General features: G+C 39.7%; 1 protein-coding gene across 1 annotated transcript in view; it reads right to left on the bottom strand.

Moving 5' to 3' along the window:
- The window catches only part of LOC135541722 (potassium voltage-gated channel subfamily B member 1-like), a 79,476-nt gene extending 72,068 nt beyond the window's left edge, over window positions 1-7,408 (bottom strand). Inside the window, exon 1 of the mRNA XM_064968040.1 lies at window positions 6,833-7,408. Within this exon, the coding sequence (XP_064824112.1) occupies window positions 6,833-7,408 (576 nt within the window). The remainder of the gene's footprint in view (window positions 1-6,832) is intronic.
- Between the last annotated feature and the right edge of the window lie 12,866 nt (window positions 7,409-20,274).

Raw genomic sequence — 20,274 nt, forward strand, 5'->3', positions numbered from 1 at the left:
CTACGAGTAATGGGGTACAGGACAGGGTTCATGTGGAGCTAGGCTCCCAGGTAGTGGAGGAGATGCCCACTACGAGTAATGGGGTGCAGGAGGGGGTTCATGTGGAGCTAGGCTCCCAGGTAGTGGAGGAGATGCCCACTACGAGTAATGGGGTACAGGAGGGGGGTCATGTGGAGCTAGGCTCCCAGGTAGTGGAGGAGATGCCCATTACGAGTAATGGGGTACAGGAGGGGGTTCATGTGGAGCTAGGCTCCCATGTAGTGGAGGAGATGCCCATTACGAGTAATGGGGTACAGGAGAGGGTTCATGTGGAGCTAGGCTCCCAGGGAGTGGAGGAGATGCCCATTACGAGTAATGGGGTACAGGAGGGGGTTCATGTGGAGCTAGGCTCCCAGGTAGTGGAGGAGATGCCCACTGCGAGTAATGGGGTACAGGAGGGGGTTCATGTGGAGCTAGGCTCCCAGGTAGTGGAGGAGATGCCCACTACGAGTAATGAGGTTCAGGTGGGGCTAGTCTCCCAGGTAGTGGAGGAGATGCCCATTATGAGTAATGGGGTATAGGAGGGGGTTCATGTGGAGCTAGGCTCCCAGGTAGTGGAGGAGATGCCCACTACGAGTAATGAGGTTCAGGTGGGGCTAGTCTCCCAGGTAGTGGAGGAGATGCCCATTATGAGTAATGGGGTACAGGAGGGGGTTCATGTGGAGCTAGGCTCCCATGTAGTGGAGGAGATGCCCACTACGAGTAATGAGGTTCAGGTGGGGCTAGTCTCCCAGGTAGTGGAGGAGATGCCCATTATGAGTAATGGGGTACAGGAGGGGGTTCATGTGGAGCTAGGCTCCCATGTAGTGGAGGAGATGCCCACTACGAGTAATGAGGTTCAGGTGGGGCTAGTCTCCCAGGTAGTGGAGGAGATGCCTGGTACGAGTGATGAGGTGCAAGTGGGGAGTGTTGAAAGGGATGTGGTATAGGGGAGTCAGTTGTCTGTGGTCTCAGCTGAGGAGGATCAGGAGAAGGATATGGATATCTCTTTAGATATGACAGCTGCTGGTGAGGACTCAATTTACGATCTAGAGAAGGTAAATGAGTTTCTGGATCAGACTTTTGGGAAATCTGTCAAATTGGCAGATTATTTTGATGTTGATAAGTTTGTGAGGTCAGCTGTGATGTTACAGAAGACGGTAGGGTTAGACCAATTGAGTGAGAAGAAGCGGTTTCGCTTGAGGAAATGTATTACTGCTGTTGCAGCAGCAAAAAGTGGTGGGAAACATGGTCAGGTTAATAAGAGAAGATTAAAACAATGATGAGGATCATGCTTCATAGGGTGTCTTTTTTCTTCTTGGTTTCTCTGTGGTTTCTTCTGCTTTTCTTTTCTCTTTTCTATATGGAGGTACTAAGGGTAGGTTCTCTTAATATTAATGGGGGAAGGGACAGGAATAAGAGGGCTTGGGTATTAGAAGTAATAAAACAGAAAAGGCTTAAGGTAGTTTTCCTACAGGAAATACATAGTGATGAGGAAAATGGGGTTGACTGGGGTATGTGGTGGGAGGGGCAGTCATGGTACTAATTTCAGTGCTGGGGTGGCAATCTTGTTTTCCTCAGGTTTAGGGGTTACTGTGGTATCTACAACAGAGATTGTCATGGGTCGGGTTTTATTGGTCAAGGTGGATGTTATGTTTTTTTTTATAGATTTTTTTATGTTTATATTTATTTGATCAAATAAAGGAAACCTCAAGACAGTGTGATCAAGAGGGGTGTATGGTTTTAGGGGGTGACTGGAACTGTACAGTGGATTTTATTGTTGATCGCACCGCTGAAGAACCTCACCTGCGGTCAGCCACTTGCATGTCTGGCCTATTAACTGAGTTTGAGCTTTCTGATGTGTGGAGAGTAAGGAATGCAAAGGTTAGGCAGTACACATGGCTAAAAGTTAATGAAGGTCGTGTCAGTGCAGCAAGGTTAGACAGGTTGTATGTATCTGAGCAATACTGTAGTAGGGTTGGAAAGTGTGCTATTACTCCTGTGGGTTTCTCTGATCATCATATTGTTACTGTTGATATTCACTTGTCCTGTCCACGAAGGTCATCACCTTACTGGTATTTTAATGTTAAATTGTTATACGATATCATGTTTTGTAACAGGTATTTGTTGTTTTGGGAAAAATTGAGGTTTACAAAAGGGAATGTTGAGTCCATGGTGGGTGGTTGCGAAGGCCCAAATACGAGTATTTTGTCAACATTATACTGCTCTGTCTCAAATTGAAGTTAAAGAGACTATTTTTTTTACCTTTATTTAACCAGGCAAGTCAGTTAAGAACAAATTCTTATTTTCAATGACGGCCTCATTACCATCCCCCCTAGACTGTCGGGCCAAAAGGGATTCGTAACATAAGTGGGGGCTCATCCGGGATCTGTCATAACTGACACCCATGCCGCTCATGTAGATTGTTGTAGTGGTATAGTTCAGTGTTGAGCGTCATAGCTGAAGTAGCATTAGTGTTTGCTATTTTCTTTGGCACTTGTGAAGTAGTGTGACTACTTTTGATTTGAAATCTTTTTTGGATAACCCTTCGTGGGAGGTTTTTGACAAATGTCGTAGAGTTGATTTAATGACCTTGGCTGACCATTATTCAGTATCGATTCCGCAGAGTTTAGTTAAGGCGGAGGTGAAACGGCTAGTATTAAATGTATTGTTGGAAGAGCAGGTGCTTGTGTTACCGCTGCCTGAGCCTACTACCCCTGTAGCGGATGTTGCTGCTCCTGTAAGACCATTGGTGTCTGATAATGAGGGAGAGGCTAAAACACCAGCCACATTGTCCCGTTTTGATCCACTCTCCCCACTGTCAAATGGTGATGCCAGGAGGGATGTCCGTTTAGCACAGTTCCAACTGGAGGTGGAAGAGAGAGCCCAAATTAGGCGAGAGACTCTCCAGTTGGAGATGTGTAAAATAGAGGCAGAAAAAGAACGAGAACGACGGCATTTGGAGATGTGTAAAATTGAGGCAGACAGAGAACAAAGGCAATTGGAGTTCAAAATGCGCCAGATGGAACTTGAGGCAGAGACAGCGAGGCTGTTGACGCACAAGAGTGTGTTTTCGGCTCAAACTGAGAGTAGAGCCACTGAGTTTCCTACCTTTAGCCCTAGTCGGCCAGCAGTAGTATGTCAAGCACGCCAGAAGAATGAGCGTCCATGTTTCTATTGTCATAAAGTAGGACATATGATTAATGATTGCTTCCTGCTTAAACGCAAACAAGGGATGCCTCTTCGTGCCAAGCCACCAACAGGTGTTGCTCTAATTCGTACGGTTGTGAGGTCTGCAACAATACAGGTGCCTCAGGGTAACTGTAGTTTGAAAGTCTCAGTCCCCGACCGCAGTTATGAACCATTCATTTTCGAGGGGTTTGTGTCCCTAACGAATGACGAAGCGTCTCAACGACCGGTTAAAATCCTTAGAGATACTGGTGCGGCGCAGTCGTTTATATTGTCTGATGTGTTGCCCTTATCTGACGATACATACTGTGGTTCCAGTGTGTTAGTGCAGGGTATTGAAATGGGTTTTGTCCCAGTGCCATTGCACTTTGTGAAAGTACACTCTGAGTTAATCAGTGGAATATTCAGAGTGGGGGTACGCCCTATGTTGCCAGTGAAAGGTGTGACCTTTATAATGGGTAACGATATTGCCGGAGGAAAGGTAGTACCCGTATTGGAAGTATTGGATAAAAGTGACCACTCTCTCTCCAATGAGCTGGCACAGAATTATCCACATGTGTTCCCCGCTTGTGCTGTCACTCGTGCTCAGGCAGGACAAGAGGGTGATGAGATAGATTTGTCGAACACTGTTCTGTTCAAAGAGGTTGATCAAGAGGATGGATTGTGTGATACCTCTGAGAAGCTGATCACCTCTGACAAACAGCCCAGGAAAGAATCAAAGAACGTTGAACTTATTGCTGATGCAATACAGTTACCAGTCACTCGTGAGCAGCTGATTGCTAACCAAAAGGTTGACAACAAGCTTGCTAAATGTTTTTCTAGTGTTGTCTCATTGGAAGATGTGAAGAAGAAGAACGTGGCTTACTTCATTGATGGTAATCTCCTCATGCGTAAATGGAAATCCCATGTTGACGCGGGTGGCGATTGGAATGCTGTTTACCAAATAGTGATTCCTACAGCCTTTCGACAAAATGTGTTATCCCTTGCTCATGATCACCAGTGGTCTGGTCATTTAGGAATCACAAAAACTTATGATCGGATCCTTCAACATTTCTTTTGGCCGGGTTTAAAACAAGATGTCGCTCAGTTCTGTCGGACATGCCACACATGTCAGATAACAGGAAAACCAAATCAGGTTATTCCTCCCGCTCCTCTTTGTCCCATACCTGTCATAGGTGAACCATTCGAGCATGTGGTGGTTGATTGTGTCGGACCGTTACCGTTACCGAAGACAAAATCGGGTAACCAGTTTTTGTTAACGATAATGTGTATGGCTACAAGATACCCCGAGGCCATTCCTCTGAGAAGGATTACAGCCCCAGTAGTGAGTAAAGCCTTAATAAAATTCTTCACGACATTCGGGTTATCTAGGGTGGTACAAAGCGATCAAGGTACCAATTTCCTATCCAAGCTCTTCAGGCAGGTGTTATAATCCTTGTCAATTACGCACCGTGTGTCAAACGCCTATCACCCAGAGTCTCAGGGTGCACTTGAAAGATGGTGTCACGTCTTATTATGTCTGTTCCTGTCCTTTCTCTTCACTCTGTCTCTCTCTGCTGGTCTTATTAGGTTACCTTCTCTTTCTCTCCTTCTCCAGCTGTTCCTCATCTCCCCTAACTAGCTCGTTCACCCTTTCCCCACCTGTTCCCTTTTTTCCCTCTGATTAGGTCTCTATTTCTCTCTCTGTTCCTGCTACTTTCGGTGTCAGATTCTCGTTTGTGTTTCTCATGCCAGAAGCAAGCTATCGTCTCGTTTGCTTCCTCCTAGTCCTATCCTGTCGGAGTCTGCCTGGCAGGTGCATCCTGTACTCTACTAACTATCTTTTATTTGCACCGTGTCCAGTTCATCATATGCTACGTGTGATCAGCTACCACCGTTCCTCTGTGACCCGCACCGACCCAGAGCGACCTGCAGCCTGTCGCCGCTACCCAGCTATTCATCAGAGGGACTTTATGTTTCATTTGTCACCCTCTCTGCGGGTATTCTATTTGTGCCATTGACATCGTCGGAAGAGGATCTATGCCATTCCTGTTTTTTCATTAAAAGAACTCTGTTTCTGTTAAACCGCTTTTGGGTCTTCACTCAAGTACATAACAGATGGCATCAGACACTGAAGTCTATGCTACGTAAATATTGTTTGGAATCTGAGAAAGATTGGGATGAGGGAGTTCCTCTAGTTTTGTTTGCTGCTCGTGAAACTATGCAGGAGTCCCTAGGTTTCAGCCCGTCTGAACTGGTGTTTGGTCACACAGTGAGAGGACCAATGAAAGTCCTTAAAGAACAGTTCTTGTCCCAAGAGTTGTGTACCAGAGATGAGAATGTGTTGGACTATGTTAGTCGCTTTCGTGAGCTCCTACACCAAGCTTGTGCTCTCGCAAAGGAAGCTCTGTCTTCCTCACAGAGGAGCATGAAAAGACACTATGATAAAGAGGCTGTTTCTCGTCCACAGCAGCCAGGTACTGGTGTTATTACCTGTTCCAGGATCTTCACTGTCAGCTCGTTTCTCGGGTCCTTATTTAATTGAAAATAAAATAAGTGAAACTGACTATGTGCTTCAAACTCCTAATAGACAACGCCAATCTCGTGTGTGAAAATGATTTCTTTATGTTTTGCAAGGTTGTTGCTTTGTTGTGAGTATTCATAGAAATACTCTAGTCGCAACCCCTAGGGTTGCTCTTTTAAGGGTGGGAGTGTTACGGATATAGTTATCCTGTGTGTGTGTGTATCCTGTGTGTGTTTCTTTTCTCTCTTTCTCCCCTCACAGGTGAAAATCATCACTCCCCAATCAGTCAACAATCAATCATCAATCAGAAGACATACCTCCTCCTATTTCCTAACCTATCACAGTTCCTTCCCCATGGTTTAAAAACCCCATCATTTGTTTGTTCTAGAGCTCAATCTCTCTGTAAATGCCATGTCTGTAGGTCTCTGTGTTTCACTCTCGCTTTGTGTCTTAACCTCTCTTTTGTTTAAGCACCTCATAGCACTTTGTCATCACCTGTGAGTATTGTTTTTGGTTATGGTGTTTGTTTGTTGCTGGTGGGAAAAGGGGGAAACCAAGACAAGTCGCCCATGGGCATACACTACCCGTAGGTGAACTTTGTTAAATACACTAGTTAGAACTGGGCGGACCACCCACTGTATTTTTGGTTAGTTAGTTAGCTGTTGTTAAAGTAGGCTAGTCTAGCTTAGGGGTGTTTTTTAATACTTAGCCCCTTTTCCTGCTCCCTCCATTACCATGTGTTTATAAATAAACCTGGAGTTTGACGGTAGATTTCTGTTGTCGTGGTTATTTCGTTCACACTTTTACTTTGTCACAATAATAATTTGCATGAGTTATGTTACGGGTCTCATTACCATCCCCCCTAGACTGTCGGGCCAAAAGGGATTCGTAACAACCACACAGAAGCTATGACTGTTTTCTGATTGACTTTCCTAATTCTGATTAATTTAGTCAATTGTCAAACATGTTTAATTAATCAGTTCTCTCTCTGTCTCTCTCTCTCCCCTGTATCTCTCTCTCTTCCACTGCTATAACGTGGAGCATTTTTATCAATAAAAATAAGTCATGATAAACAAGTTAAAGGCATACTGTCCACATATGATATTTAGAATGAAAGGTTACCTTGGCTGCGACAGACGAACTGGGCTTTTCCAGAAGGTCCCAGAGTTTCTTTCGTTTCTCAGCACAACACGTGTTGTCGAACTCTTCTCCCTCTCTGTCGTTCAAGGTGTCTTGCTCTCTTTTGAGCTCCTCGTTCATCTGTTCCTTCTTCTGGTGGTACCTGGCCTGGCAGCAGGACTCCAGGTAGATCTCATCTATGCCCCAGTAGTCCAGCTCCTGACTGAACGACAGGGCGCACATCTCCTCCATCATGTGGAGCTTACCGGTCCGGTAGAAGTTCAAAATGGACGTGAACGCCCCTGGATGCCGGTCGAAAAAGTACTCGTTCTCGTCCAAGTTGTAGTCATCACATACCTCCATGAGCGAGTCGTGGGTGTTGCAGTCTCGTAGTTTCCCTAACCGAGTGCGTGGTAACCTATCCAACGTTCGCCAGAGGACCTCATGTGGAAGACCCCCAACGTTGAGCCTTACCCGGCGGTAGCATGACTTGCTGTGGATTATGTAAGCCGGTTCCGGGGGTAGTGATGCGGTCGATCGCGAGCCATTCTTATTCAATCCCGTTGAGGATTTCTCCATTTTGAAGTAACGAGAGTTCAACCGAGTTCCAATTTGTCCAACAGGCAAGATCCGGATGGGGAAAAGTTACAGTCTACATTTGTGCTTGTTTTCTTTCATCCTTGAATCTGGGGGAAGAAGGAGGGGGAAAAAAAGAGAAGAGATTGAGAATAAGAAAAATGTCAATGACAAGATTTTAAAATAGAGCCGTTAGCCCAGGCAGTGACAGTGACCTATAGTCAAACACTTCTCCATGCTAAAAGAGTGAATAGAAAGATGATGATAATACACTCAGACTGAGAGTGCTGTCCTGTCCACACGCTTTTTCTGAATAGTGAGTGGGGACGTGGCAGTAGCTCAAGTGAACGATGCCCACTCTGCACTGGTGCTGAAACGACAGCGTGCGCTGTTCACTCGACTGCGTGAGAGGAACCAGGGCAAGTTCACTTGGTGAAAATAAGCATGCTTCTAAATATTTAATGGTACACTGTTCATGTTGCTGTAGAGTTGTGGAAAAAATACCCAATTGTCATACAAGAGTAAAAGTAAAGATACCTTAATAGAAAATGACTCAAATAAAAGTGAAATTCACCCGGTAAGATACTACTTGTGTAAAAGTCTAAAAGTATTTGGTTTTAAATATACTTAAGTTTCAAAAGTAAAAGTATAAATCACTTCAAATTGCTTATATTAAGCAAACCAAATGACATTGTTTTTTTTCTACAGATAGTCAGGGGCACACTCCAACACTAAGACATCATTTACAAATGAAGCATTTGTGTTCAGTGAGTCTGCCAGATCAGAGGCAGTAGGGATGACCAGGGATTGCTAAGTTTGTGAATTTAACAATTTCCTGTCCTGCTAAGCATTCAAAATGTAACGAGTACTTTTGAGTGTCAGGGAAAATGTATGGAGTAAAATTTACATTCTTTTCTTTAGGATTGTGGTGAAGTAAAAGTAACAGTTGGAAAAATTATAAATAGTGAATTCAATAAATTAAGACAAGACAGATACCACAAAAAAACAACTTAAGTAGTACTTTATTTTTACTTAAGTACTTTACACCCCTGGCTGTACAGACAGACGGGTTAGTTGACAATGTCACAAAAACTATGCACGCGATTCAATAGGGCAGAAGTCCATGTGTTGTGATTCTGGATGGCCAGATAGCTAGCAACAATGACAAAGAGCTGCCATATAGGAAATTGTAGGTGGCTCTTTCAGCTAGTTTTATCTTGTTCTTGATACCATGTCTTGTTTTGACTGATGTTATGTTTATGCTAATATGGATAAAATTCGCTAGCTATCTAACCATCAACTGTAATGATGTATTTGAGAGACAACAAGTGCTCATTGTGCAAATGTATTTATGCTTTCAATAAACATTGGAGACTAAATATAGTTTACATGTTGTCAGCATTCTAAGCCAACCCGTCTGTTTTGCCCCATAGTTGGACACCCGTTGGTTCTGTTGCTGAACAACCAACCTGTCTATAACACCTGCAAAAGCAGTTCATAAGTGATAGAGCCATAATACCCAAAACTCTGTAGTCATGCAAACCCATTTTTCCTTGAAATAATAGCCTAGAGACGTTTGGGACTGAGAAAGCCATTTTCAACCATGCCGAAGAACTGAATATATATACTGTATAAGGTAGGCTTACGACAGATCTGAAAGCTACTATGGCAGGCCTTTCCTAAATCTGGTGTTTTAATGGTGTCCCTCTACAACTCAGACAAGATGTTTTCTCTAACCGTTTATAACGACTTCCCAAATCAAAACAAACCATCACTTCCCACACTGTCTTTCAGTAGCCTGCTCTGTTGTATATGGGATGCTTTGGATGATCACAGAGCCATACAGTACCAGGGGAAGGATCCACAATGTCGGTTGAATATGGATGTTTCGGCATGCTCTGTCCCTCCCTCACTAATGAACCATTTGCATGCATTTGTATTCAAATGATGGTTCAAAATCAAAGCAGCAATGTTCAACACCTGAACAGAATACATTAACATGCACAGTACATGCATGGGTAGGATGTAGGCCTATCCTTTCTGTCTTGAAGATACAAAAAATGTGGTGGACTACTGTATTTTCCGTTCCAGACAATCAAGTCCTACATCAATACTGTTGTGTCAAAGAAGTTAGACAATTTATTTGCTCTCTGCAATATGTTACAGTGAGCTCCAAAAGTATTAGGACAGTGACACATCTATTGTTGTTTTGACTCTGTAGTCCAGCACTTCGGTTTTGAGAATACTGTTACCATGATTATGGATAATCCTGATACAATGATTATGGATAATTCTGAAATAATTGTGAATAATGATGAGTGAGAAAGTTACAGAGGCGTAAATATCAACCCCCCCAAAAAAAATGCTAACCTCCCCTGTTTTTTAAATGGTGAGAGGTTGGCATGTCTTGGGGGTATGATATTTGTGCTTCTGTAACTTTCTCACTCATCATTATTCGCGATTCATTCAGGACTATCTGTAATCATGGTAGCTTCACATTCATTTAGAAGTGTTTAGAAACATATTAGATTCTTATTTACAATAAAAGTGACTCCAAAATGACACAATACAATATTTACCAATAATTTCCAATGAACACAAAATAATCTGAAACACAACCAAAACAAACAGCAAATGCATCCAAGAAGTTTGTAGAGTCACAAGGTTGATGTACTACCACGTCGGAATTAGACATTCTCACGTCGGAATTAGACGTTCATTCACGTTTCTCAAATGTCAAATTTCAAAGTTGTTCCAAGCGACAAATGTTGAAGTATTTATGGTTAACTTTAGGCATGAACTCAAAATGTTTAAGGTTAAGTACAGGCATTAACTCCAAATTGTTAAGGTTAGGCATTAACTCTGAATGGCTAAGGTAAGGGTTACGTTTTTGGATAGGCATAAAACAAAAATATAAATAAATACTTTCTATCAAGGATTTGAACTTGCAACCATTGGAATCAGGGGTCCCCCAGTGGCAGGTTTCCATGTCATCTCCCAAAGTCCTCAGTCTAATACTAAACTTGTGTCACGGGTGACTTGGCTGTGATGTAATCATTGCATGCTCGGAATATGGGACCAAATCCCAAACTTTTGACTACTTTAATACACATAGTGTAGCTGCCTTAGGTCTCTGTTTATGTAGTGTTCTGTTGTCTCTTGTTGTGATGTGTGTTTTGTCCCATATTTATATTGTATTTTTAATCCCAGGCCCCCATGGGGACATTTGCCTTTTGGAAGGCCGTCATTGTAAATAAGAATTTGTTCTTAACTGACTTACCTAGTTAAATAAAGGTTAAATAGAAATAAAATAAAATACATAAAATATCGTCTTCTACCTGGCCTGTTTTTTCCAGGATGTCAATATTGTGGATTCATCAACCATGTTTGGAAACCGAAATAACCAAATGTATCTGTAATTGTCTATTGATCTGACTATATGAGAGTTGTACACAACGTCCGAATATGCATCTTCAAAAATACATGATTTTAGTGCTGTACCAATTTCCCTGCGATTTCCCCTGCTCTGAAGGACAATTCCTCAATGTTGATTTGCATTTTGCGTTTTGCCCATTAAATAGGTGTTTGTTGCCCATTAATGTCATCCTTGGTGTAGCCTAACATGCTATTCATATATAGCAGGACAATATTTCCGTATTAAAAAATAATGATATTACGTTGATAACAATAGCAAATAACCATTTAGCAATACTTGTTTATAAAGGAGAACAACAAATACAATACGTTATTTGAATATATGGAAGAAGCCTCAGTCCCGCGTACCTTAACTTTAGGTTGGCTCATCAGACCGTATCGAGAGGCAGAGTGGAAAACATTAAATATCCGAGGAAAAATGAGGAAACGGCTTGAGGTTAATTAGCCTACTCTCGGCACGGTTTGTGATCCATTCCGTTTCAAACGGTGTTGCCTCCGTGGCACTCTGGATCTCCTCCGCCTTTTGGTTAGATAAGAATCCTCCTATACACGGATTTAGTCCGACTAGGATGACGCCCTTCTATTTTAATAGAGAAGATCAACAAGTATGTTGTGAATCCACACGGTTTTCCACACCAGGGTCTTCCCCATCTCCTGTCTTGGAGTAGGGCGGCGCGACTGGTATGCTACTCTAGCGCAAAAGGTCGAAACGCGGCGCGGCATGCAGCTTCACTGCCCAGCTTCACGTTGATGCGTTTAACCCTTACATAACAGAACCAAGGAGCTGCAATCGTATTCTTCACAATATAACATGTTGATTGGTACAAAAATGCCACCACAGGCTGGTGGAAAACGACCAATCAATGATTCCAAGGCAAGAGATTATGTGGTACACTGTATTCAAGAATCGCTTTCCAATCCATACGAACACAACCAACCCTAGAGAGGGAGTATTAATGCCCTCCCATATATCCAGACAGATGTAGGCCTACCATTTGTTGAAATATTGCAATGAATTCTGTCACCTAAACCCCCCTGAATGTCGTCGTGCTTCAAAGCCTATTAGATGCTATGTGTTTAATTAATTTGCCTTGACTATGACTATTATGATGTGCACTTCATTCAAGGCATTTAGTCTTGAGAGACACAAGCAACACAAACAATTAATTCAGATATATTGGCCCTACATATGCAAGGGATTTATTATTCAAAGATATACATGGGATATAGTTCTAATGTAAAAACAATATTTACAATATAAATAAAGAAATGATAGAGTGCAGTCAGTTTCAGGAAGAGGATACATGATGAAATCATGTCATAGACTGGTCGCAAGGTGAAAAAAATAAATAAATAAAAATTAAGTCAAGGTTAAATAAAATAAATCAATAAAAATGCCAAACATGGGAATACAGAACAAAGAGATCTGGGACCAGGCTAGCCATGTCCTAGTTCTATTGCAGCAATTTGTATGTATTATTTATTATGGATCCCCATTAGCTGGTGCCAAGGCAGCAGCTACTCTTTCCGGGGTCCAGTAAAATTAAGGCAGCTAATACAATTTCAATCACTTTACAGTACATTCACATATTTTACAACGCAGTAGATTCTACTGTCTCAATTATATTATGACAGACCAGCAAGATCTACTGTCTCTATTATATTATGAAAGACCAGCAAGATCTACTGTCTCTATTATATTATGACAGACCAGCTAGATCTACCCTCTCTATTGTAATATGATAGACCAGCTTGATCTACTGTCTCTATTATATAATGACAGAACAGCTTAATCTACTGTCTCTATTATATTATGACAGAACAGCTAGATCTACTGTCTCCACTATATTATAAAAGACCAGCTAGATGAACTATCTCAATTATATTATGACAGACCAGCTAGATCTACTGTCTCTGTTATATTATGACAGACCAGCTAGATCTACTGTCTCAACTATGATCTACTGTCTAAATTATATTATGACAGACCAGCTAGATCTATTGTCTTTATTATATTATGACAGACCAGCTAGATCAACTGTCTCAATTATATTATGACAGACCAGCAAGATCTACCCTCTCTATTGTAATATGATAGACCAGCTAGATCTACTGTCTCTATTATATAATGACAGAACAGCTTAATCTACTGTCTCTACTATTTTTATGACAGAACAGCTAGATCTACTGTCTCCACTATATTATAAAAGACCAGCTAGATGAACTATCTCAATTATATTATGACAGACCAGCTAGATCTACTGTCTCTGTTATATTATAACAGACCAGCTAGATCTACTGTCTCAACTATATTATGACATACCAGCTAGATCTACTGTCTAAATTATATTATGACAGACCAGCTAGATCTACTGTCTCTGTTATATTATGACAGACCAGCTAAATCTATTGTCTCTATTATATTATGACATACCAGCTAGATCAAACTGTCTCTATTACATTATGACAGACCAGCGAGATCAAATATCTCAATTATATTATGACATACCAGCTAGATCTACTGTCTCTATTACATTATGACAGACCAGCGAGATCAAATATCTCAATTATATTATGACAGACCAGCTAGTTCTACTGTCTCTATTATATTATGAAATACCAGCTAGATCTACTGTCTCTATCATATTATGACAGAACAGCTAGACCTACTCCCTCTATTACATTATGACAGACCAGCTAGATCTATTGTCTCAATTATTTTATGACAGACCAGCTAGATCTACTGTCTCTAATATATTATGACAGACCAGCAAGATCTAATCCCTCGATTACATTATGACAGACCAGCTAGATCTACTGTCTCTACTATATTATGACATACCAGCTCGATCTACTGTCTAAATTATATTATGACAGACCAGCTAGATCTACTGTCTCTATTATATTATGACAGACCAGCGAGATCTACCCTCTCTATTGTAATATGAAAGACCAGCTAAATCTACTGTCTCTATTATATTATGACAGACCAGCTAGATCTACTGTCTCTACTATATTATGACAGACCAGCTAGATCTATTGTCTTTATTATATTATGACAGACCAGCTAGATCTACTGTAAATATGATATTATGACAGACCAGCTAGATCTACTGTCTCTATTATATTATGACAGACCAGCTAGATCTAATGTCTCTATTAAATTATGACAGACCAGCTAGATCTATTGTCTTTATTATATTATGACAGACCAGCAAGATCTACTCTCTCTATTATATTATGACCAACCAGCTGGATCTACTGTCTCTATTATTTTATGACAGACCAGTGAGATCTACTGTCTCTACTATATTATGACAGACCAGCTAGATCTACTGTCTAAATTATATTATGACAGACCAGCTAGATCTACTGTCTCTATTATATTATGACAGACCAGCGAGATCTACCCCCTCTATTGTAATATGAAAGACCAGCTAAATCTACTGTCTCTATTATATTATGACAGACCAGCTAGATCTAATGTCTCTACTATATTATGACAGACCAGCTAAATCTAATGTCTCTATTATATTATGACAGACCAGCTCGATCTATTGTCTTTATTATATTATGACAGACCAGCGAGATCAACTGTCTCAAACATATTATGACAGACCAGCTAGATCTACTGTCTCTATTATATTTTGACAGACCAGCTAGATCTACTGTCTCTATTATATTATTACAGACCAGCAAGATCTACTCTCTCTATTGTAATATGATAGACCAGCTAGATCTACTGTCTCTATTATATTATGAATGGCCAGCAAGATCTACTGTCTCTATTATATTATGACAGACCAGCTAGATCCACTGTCTCTATTATATTATGACAGACCAGCTAGATGAACTATCTCAGTTATATTATGACAGACCAGCTAGATCTACTGTCTCTGTTATATTATGACAGACCAGCTAGATCTACTGTCTCTAGTATATTATGACAGACCAGCTAGATCTACTGTCTCTAATATTATGACAGACCAGCTCGATCTACTGTCTCTATTATATTATGACAGACCAGCTAGATCTATTGCCTCTATTATATTATGACATACCAGCTTGATCTACTCACTCTATTACATTATGACAGACCAGCTAGATCTATTGTCTCTATTATTTTATGACAGACCAGCTAGATCTACTGTCTCTATTATATTATGACAGACCAGCTAGATCTACTCCCTCTATTACATTATGACAGACCAGCTAGATCTATTGTCTCTATTATTTTATGACAGACCAGCTAGATCTACTGTCTCTACTATATTATGACATACCAGCTAGATCTACTGTCTAAATTATATTATGACAGACCAGCTAGATCTACTGTCTCCATTATATTATGACAGACCAGCGAGATCTACCCTCTCTATTGTAATATGAAAGACCAGCTAAATCTACTGTCTCTATTATATTATGACAGACCAGCTAGATCTACTGTCTCTACTATATTATGAAAGACCAGCTAGATCTACTGTCTCTATTATATTATGACAGACCAGCTCGATCTATTGTCTCAAATATATTATGACAGACCAGCTAGATCTACTGTCTCTATCATATTTTGACAGACCAGCTAGATCTACTGTCTCTATTACATTATGACAGACCAGCTAGATCTACTGTAAATATTATATTATGACAGACCAGCAAGATCTACTATCTCAATTATATTATGACAGACCAGCTAGATCTACTGTCTCTATTATATTATGACAGACCAGCTAGATCTACTGTCTCTATTATATTATGACAGACAAGCTAGATCTACTGTCTCTATTACATTATGACAGACCAGCTAGATCTATTGTCTCTATTATTTTATGACAGACCAGCTAGATCTACTGTCTCTACTATATTATGACAGACCAGCTAAATCTAATGTCTCTATTATATTATGACAGACCAGCGAGATCAACTGTCTCAAACATATTATGACAGACCAGCTAGATCTACTGTCTCTATCATATTTTGACAGACCAGCTAGATCTACTGTCTCTATTATATTATGACAGACCAGCTAGATCTACTGTCTCTATTGTAATATGACAGACCAGCTAGATCTACTGTCTCTATTATTTTATGACAGACCAGCTAGATCTACTGTCTCTATTATATTATGACAGACCAGCTAGATCTACTGTCTCTACTATATTATGACAGACCAGCTAGATCTACTGTCTCTATTATATTATGACAGACCAGCTAGATCTACTGTCTCTATTATATTATGACAGACCAGCTAGATCTACTGTCTCTATTATTTTATGACAGACCAGCTAGATCTACTGTCTCTATTATATTATGACAGACCAGCTAGATCTACTGTCTCTATTATATTATGACAGACCAGCAAGATCTACTGTCTCTATTGTATTATGACAGACCAGCAAGATCTACTGTCTCCACTATATTATGACAGACCAGCTAGATGAACTATCTCAGTTATATTATGACAGACCAGCTAGATCTACTGTCTCTGTTATATTATGACAGACCAGCTAGATCTACTCCCTCTAGTACATTATGACAGACCAGCTAGATCTATTGTCTCTATTATTTTATGACAGACCAGCTAGATCTACTGTCTCTATTATATTATGACAGACCAGCTAGATCTACTCCCTCTATTACATTATGACAGACCAGCTAGATCTATTGTCTCTTTTATTTTATGACAGACCAGCTAGATCTACTGTCTCTATTATATTATGACAGACCAGCAAGATCTACTGTCTCCACTATATTATGACAGACCAGCTAGATGAACTATCTCAATTATATTATGACAGACCAGCTAGATCTACTGTCTCTGTTATATTATGACAGACCAGCTAGATCTACTGTCTCTACTATATTATGACATACCAGCTAGATTGACTGTCTAAATTATATTATGATAGACCAGCTAGATCCACTGTCTCTATTATATTATGACAGACCAGCTAGATCTACTGTCTCTATTATATTATGACAGACCAGCTAGATCTACTGTCTCTATTATATTATGACAGACCAGCTAGATCTACTCTCTCTATTATATTATGACAGACCAGCTAGATCTACTGTCTCTATTATATTATGACAGACCAGCTAAATCTACTATGACAGACCAGCTAGATCTACTGTCTCTATTATATTATGACAGACCAGCTAGATCTACTGTCTCTATTATATTATGACAGACCAGCTAGATCTACTGTCTCTATTATATTATGACAGACCAGCTAGATCTACTGTCTCTATTATTTTATGACAGACCAGCTAGATCTACTGTCTCTACTATTATTATGACCAGTTATTATGACAGTCTCAGCTAAATCTACTGTCTCTATTATATTATGACAGACCAGCTAGATCTACTGTCTCAAACATATTATGACAGACCAGCTAGATCTACTGTCTCCATCATATTATGACAGACCAGCTAGATCTACTGTCTCTATTATATTATGACAGACCAGCTAGATCTACTGTCTCTATTATATTATGACAGACCAGCTAGATATACTGTCTCCAGTATATTATGACAGACCAGCTAGATCTACTGTCTCTATTATATTATGACAGACCAGCTAGATCTACTGTCTCTATTATATTATGACAGACCAGCGAGATCTACTGCCTCTATTATATTATGACAGACCAGCTAGATCTACTGTCTCTATTATATTATGACAGACCAGCTAGATCTACTGTCTCTATTATATTATGACAGACCAGCTAGATCTACTGTCTCTATTATATTATGACAGACCAGCAAGATCTACTGTCTCCATTATATTATGACAGACCAGCTAGATTAACTATCTCAATTATATTATGACAGACCAGCTAGATCTACTGTCTCTGTTATATTATGACAGACCAGCTAGATCTTCTCCCTCTATTACATTATGACAGACCAGCTAGATCTACTGTCTCTATTATATTATGACAGACCAGCTAGATCTATTGTCTCTATTATTTTATGACAGACCAGCTAGATCTACTGTCTCTATTATATTATGACAGACCAGCTAGATCTACTGTCTCTATTATATTATGACAGACCAGCTAGATCTATTGTCTCTATTATATTATGACAGACCAGCTAGATCAACTGTCTCTATTATATTATGACAGACCAGCTAGATCTACTGTCTCTATCATATTTTGACAGACCAGCTAGATCTACTGTCTCTACTATATTATGACAGTTCAGCTAAATCTACTGTCTCTATTATATTATGACAGACCAGCTAGATCTACTGTCTCTACTATATTATGACAGTTCAGCTAAATCTAATGTCTCTATTATATTATGACAGACCAGCGAGATCAACTGTCTCAAACATATTATGACAGACCAGCTAGATCTACTGTCTCTATCATATTTTGACAGACCAGCTAGATCTACTGTCTCCACTATATTATGACAGACCAGCTAGATGAACTATCTCAATTATATTATGACAGACCAGCTAGATCTACTGTTTCTGTTATATTATGACAGACCAGCTAGATCTACTGTATCTACTATATTATGACATACCAGCTAGATTGACTGTCTAAATTATATTATGACAGACCAGCTAGATCTACTGTCTCTATTATATTATGACAGACCAGCTAGATCTACTGTCTCTATTATATTATGACAGACCAGCAAGATCTACTGTCTCCACTATATTATGACAGACCAGCTAGATTAACTATCTCAATTATATTATGACAGACCAGCTAGATCTACTGTCTCTGTTATATTATGACAGACCAGCTAGATCTACTCTCTCTATTATATTATGACAGACCAGCTAGATCTACTCCCTCTATTACATTATGACAGACCAGTTAGAGCTATTGTCTCTATTATTTTATGACAGACCAGCTAGATCTACTGTCTCTACTATATTATGACAGACCAGCTAAATCTAATGTCTCTATTATATTATGACAGACCAGCTCGATCTATTGTCTTTATTATATTATGACAGACCAGCGAGATCAACTGTCTCAAACATATTATGACAGACCAGCTAGATCTACTGTCTCTATCATATTTTGACAGACCAGCTAGATCTACTGTCTCTATTATATTATTACAGACCAGCAAGATCTACTCTCTCTATTGTAATATGAAAGACCAGCTAAATCTACTGTCTCTATTATATTATGACAGACCAGCTAGATCTACTGTCTCTACTATATTATGACAGTTAAGCTAAATCTAATGTCTCTATTATATTATGACAGACCAGCGAGATCAACTGTCTCAAACATATTATGACAGACCAGCAAGATCTACTGTCTCTATCATATTTTGACAGACCAGCTAGATCTACTGTCTCTACTATATTATGACAGTTCAGCTAAATCTAATGTCTCTATTATATTATGACAGACCAGCAAGATCTACTATCTCTATTATATTATGACAGACCAGCTAGATCTACTCTCTCTATTACATTATGACAGACCAGCTAGATCTACTGTCTCTATTATATTATGACAGACCAGCAAGATCTACTGTCTCTATTATATTATGACAGACCAGCTAGATCTACTGTCTCTATTATATTATGACAGACCAGCTAGATCTACTGTCTCTATTATATTATGACAGACCAGCTAGATCTACTGTCTCTATTATATTATGACAGACCAGCTAGATCTAATGTCTCTAACATATTATGATATATTATGACAGACCAGCTAGATCTACTGTCTCTATTATATTATGACAGACCAGCTAGATCTACTGTCTCTATTATATTATGACAGACCAGCTAGATCTACTGTCTCAATTATATTATGACAGACCAGCTAGATCTACTGTCTCTATTATATTATGACAGACCAGCTAGATCTACTCCCTCTATTACATTATGACAGACCAGCTAGATCTATTGTCTCTATTATTTTATGACAGACCAGCTAGATCTATTGTCTCTATTATATTATGACAGACCAGCTAGATCTACTGTCTCAAACATATTATGACAGACCAGCTAGATCTACTGTCTCTATCATATTTTGACAGACCAGCTAGATCTACTGTCTCTATTATATTATGACAGACCAGCTAGATCTACTCTCTCTATTGTAATATGAAAGACCAGCTAAATCTACTGTCTCTATTATATTATGACAGACCAGCTAGATCTACTGTCTCTACTATATTATGACAGTTCAGCTAAATCTAATGTCTCTATTATATTATGACAGACCAGCGAGATCAACTGTCTCAAACATATTATGACAGACCAGCTAGATCTACTGTCTCTATCATATTTTGACAGACCAGCTAGATCTACTGTCTCTATTATATTATTACAGACCAGCAAGATCTACTCTCTCTATTGTAATATGATAGACCAGCAAGATCTACTGTCTCCACTATATTATGACAGACCAGCTAGATCTACTGTCTCTGTTATATTATGACA

Source organism: Oncorhynchus masou, chromosome 6 (assembly GCF_036934945.1).
Source record: "Oncorhynchus masou masou isolate Uvic2021 chromosome 6, UVic_Omas_1.1, whole genome shotgun sequence".
Lineage (NCBI taxonomy): Eukaryota > Metazoa > Chordata > Actinopteri > Salmoniformes > Salmonidae > Oncorhynchus > Oncorhynchus masou.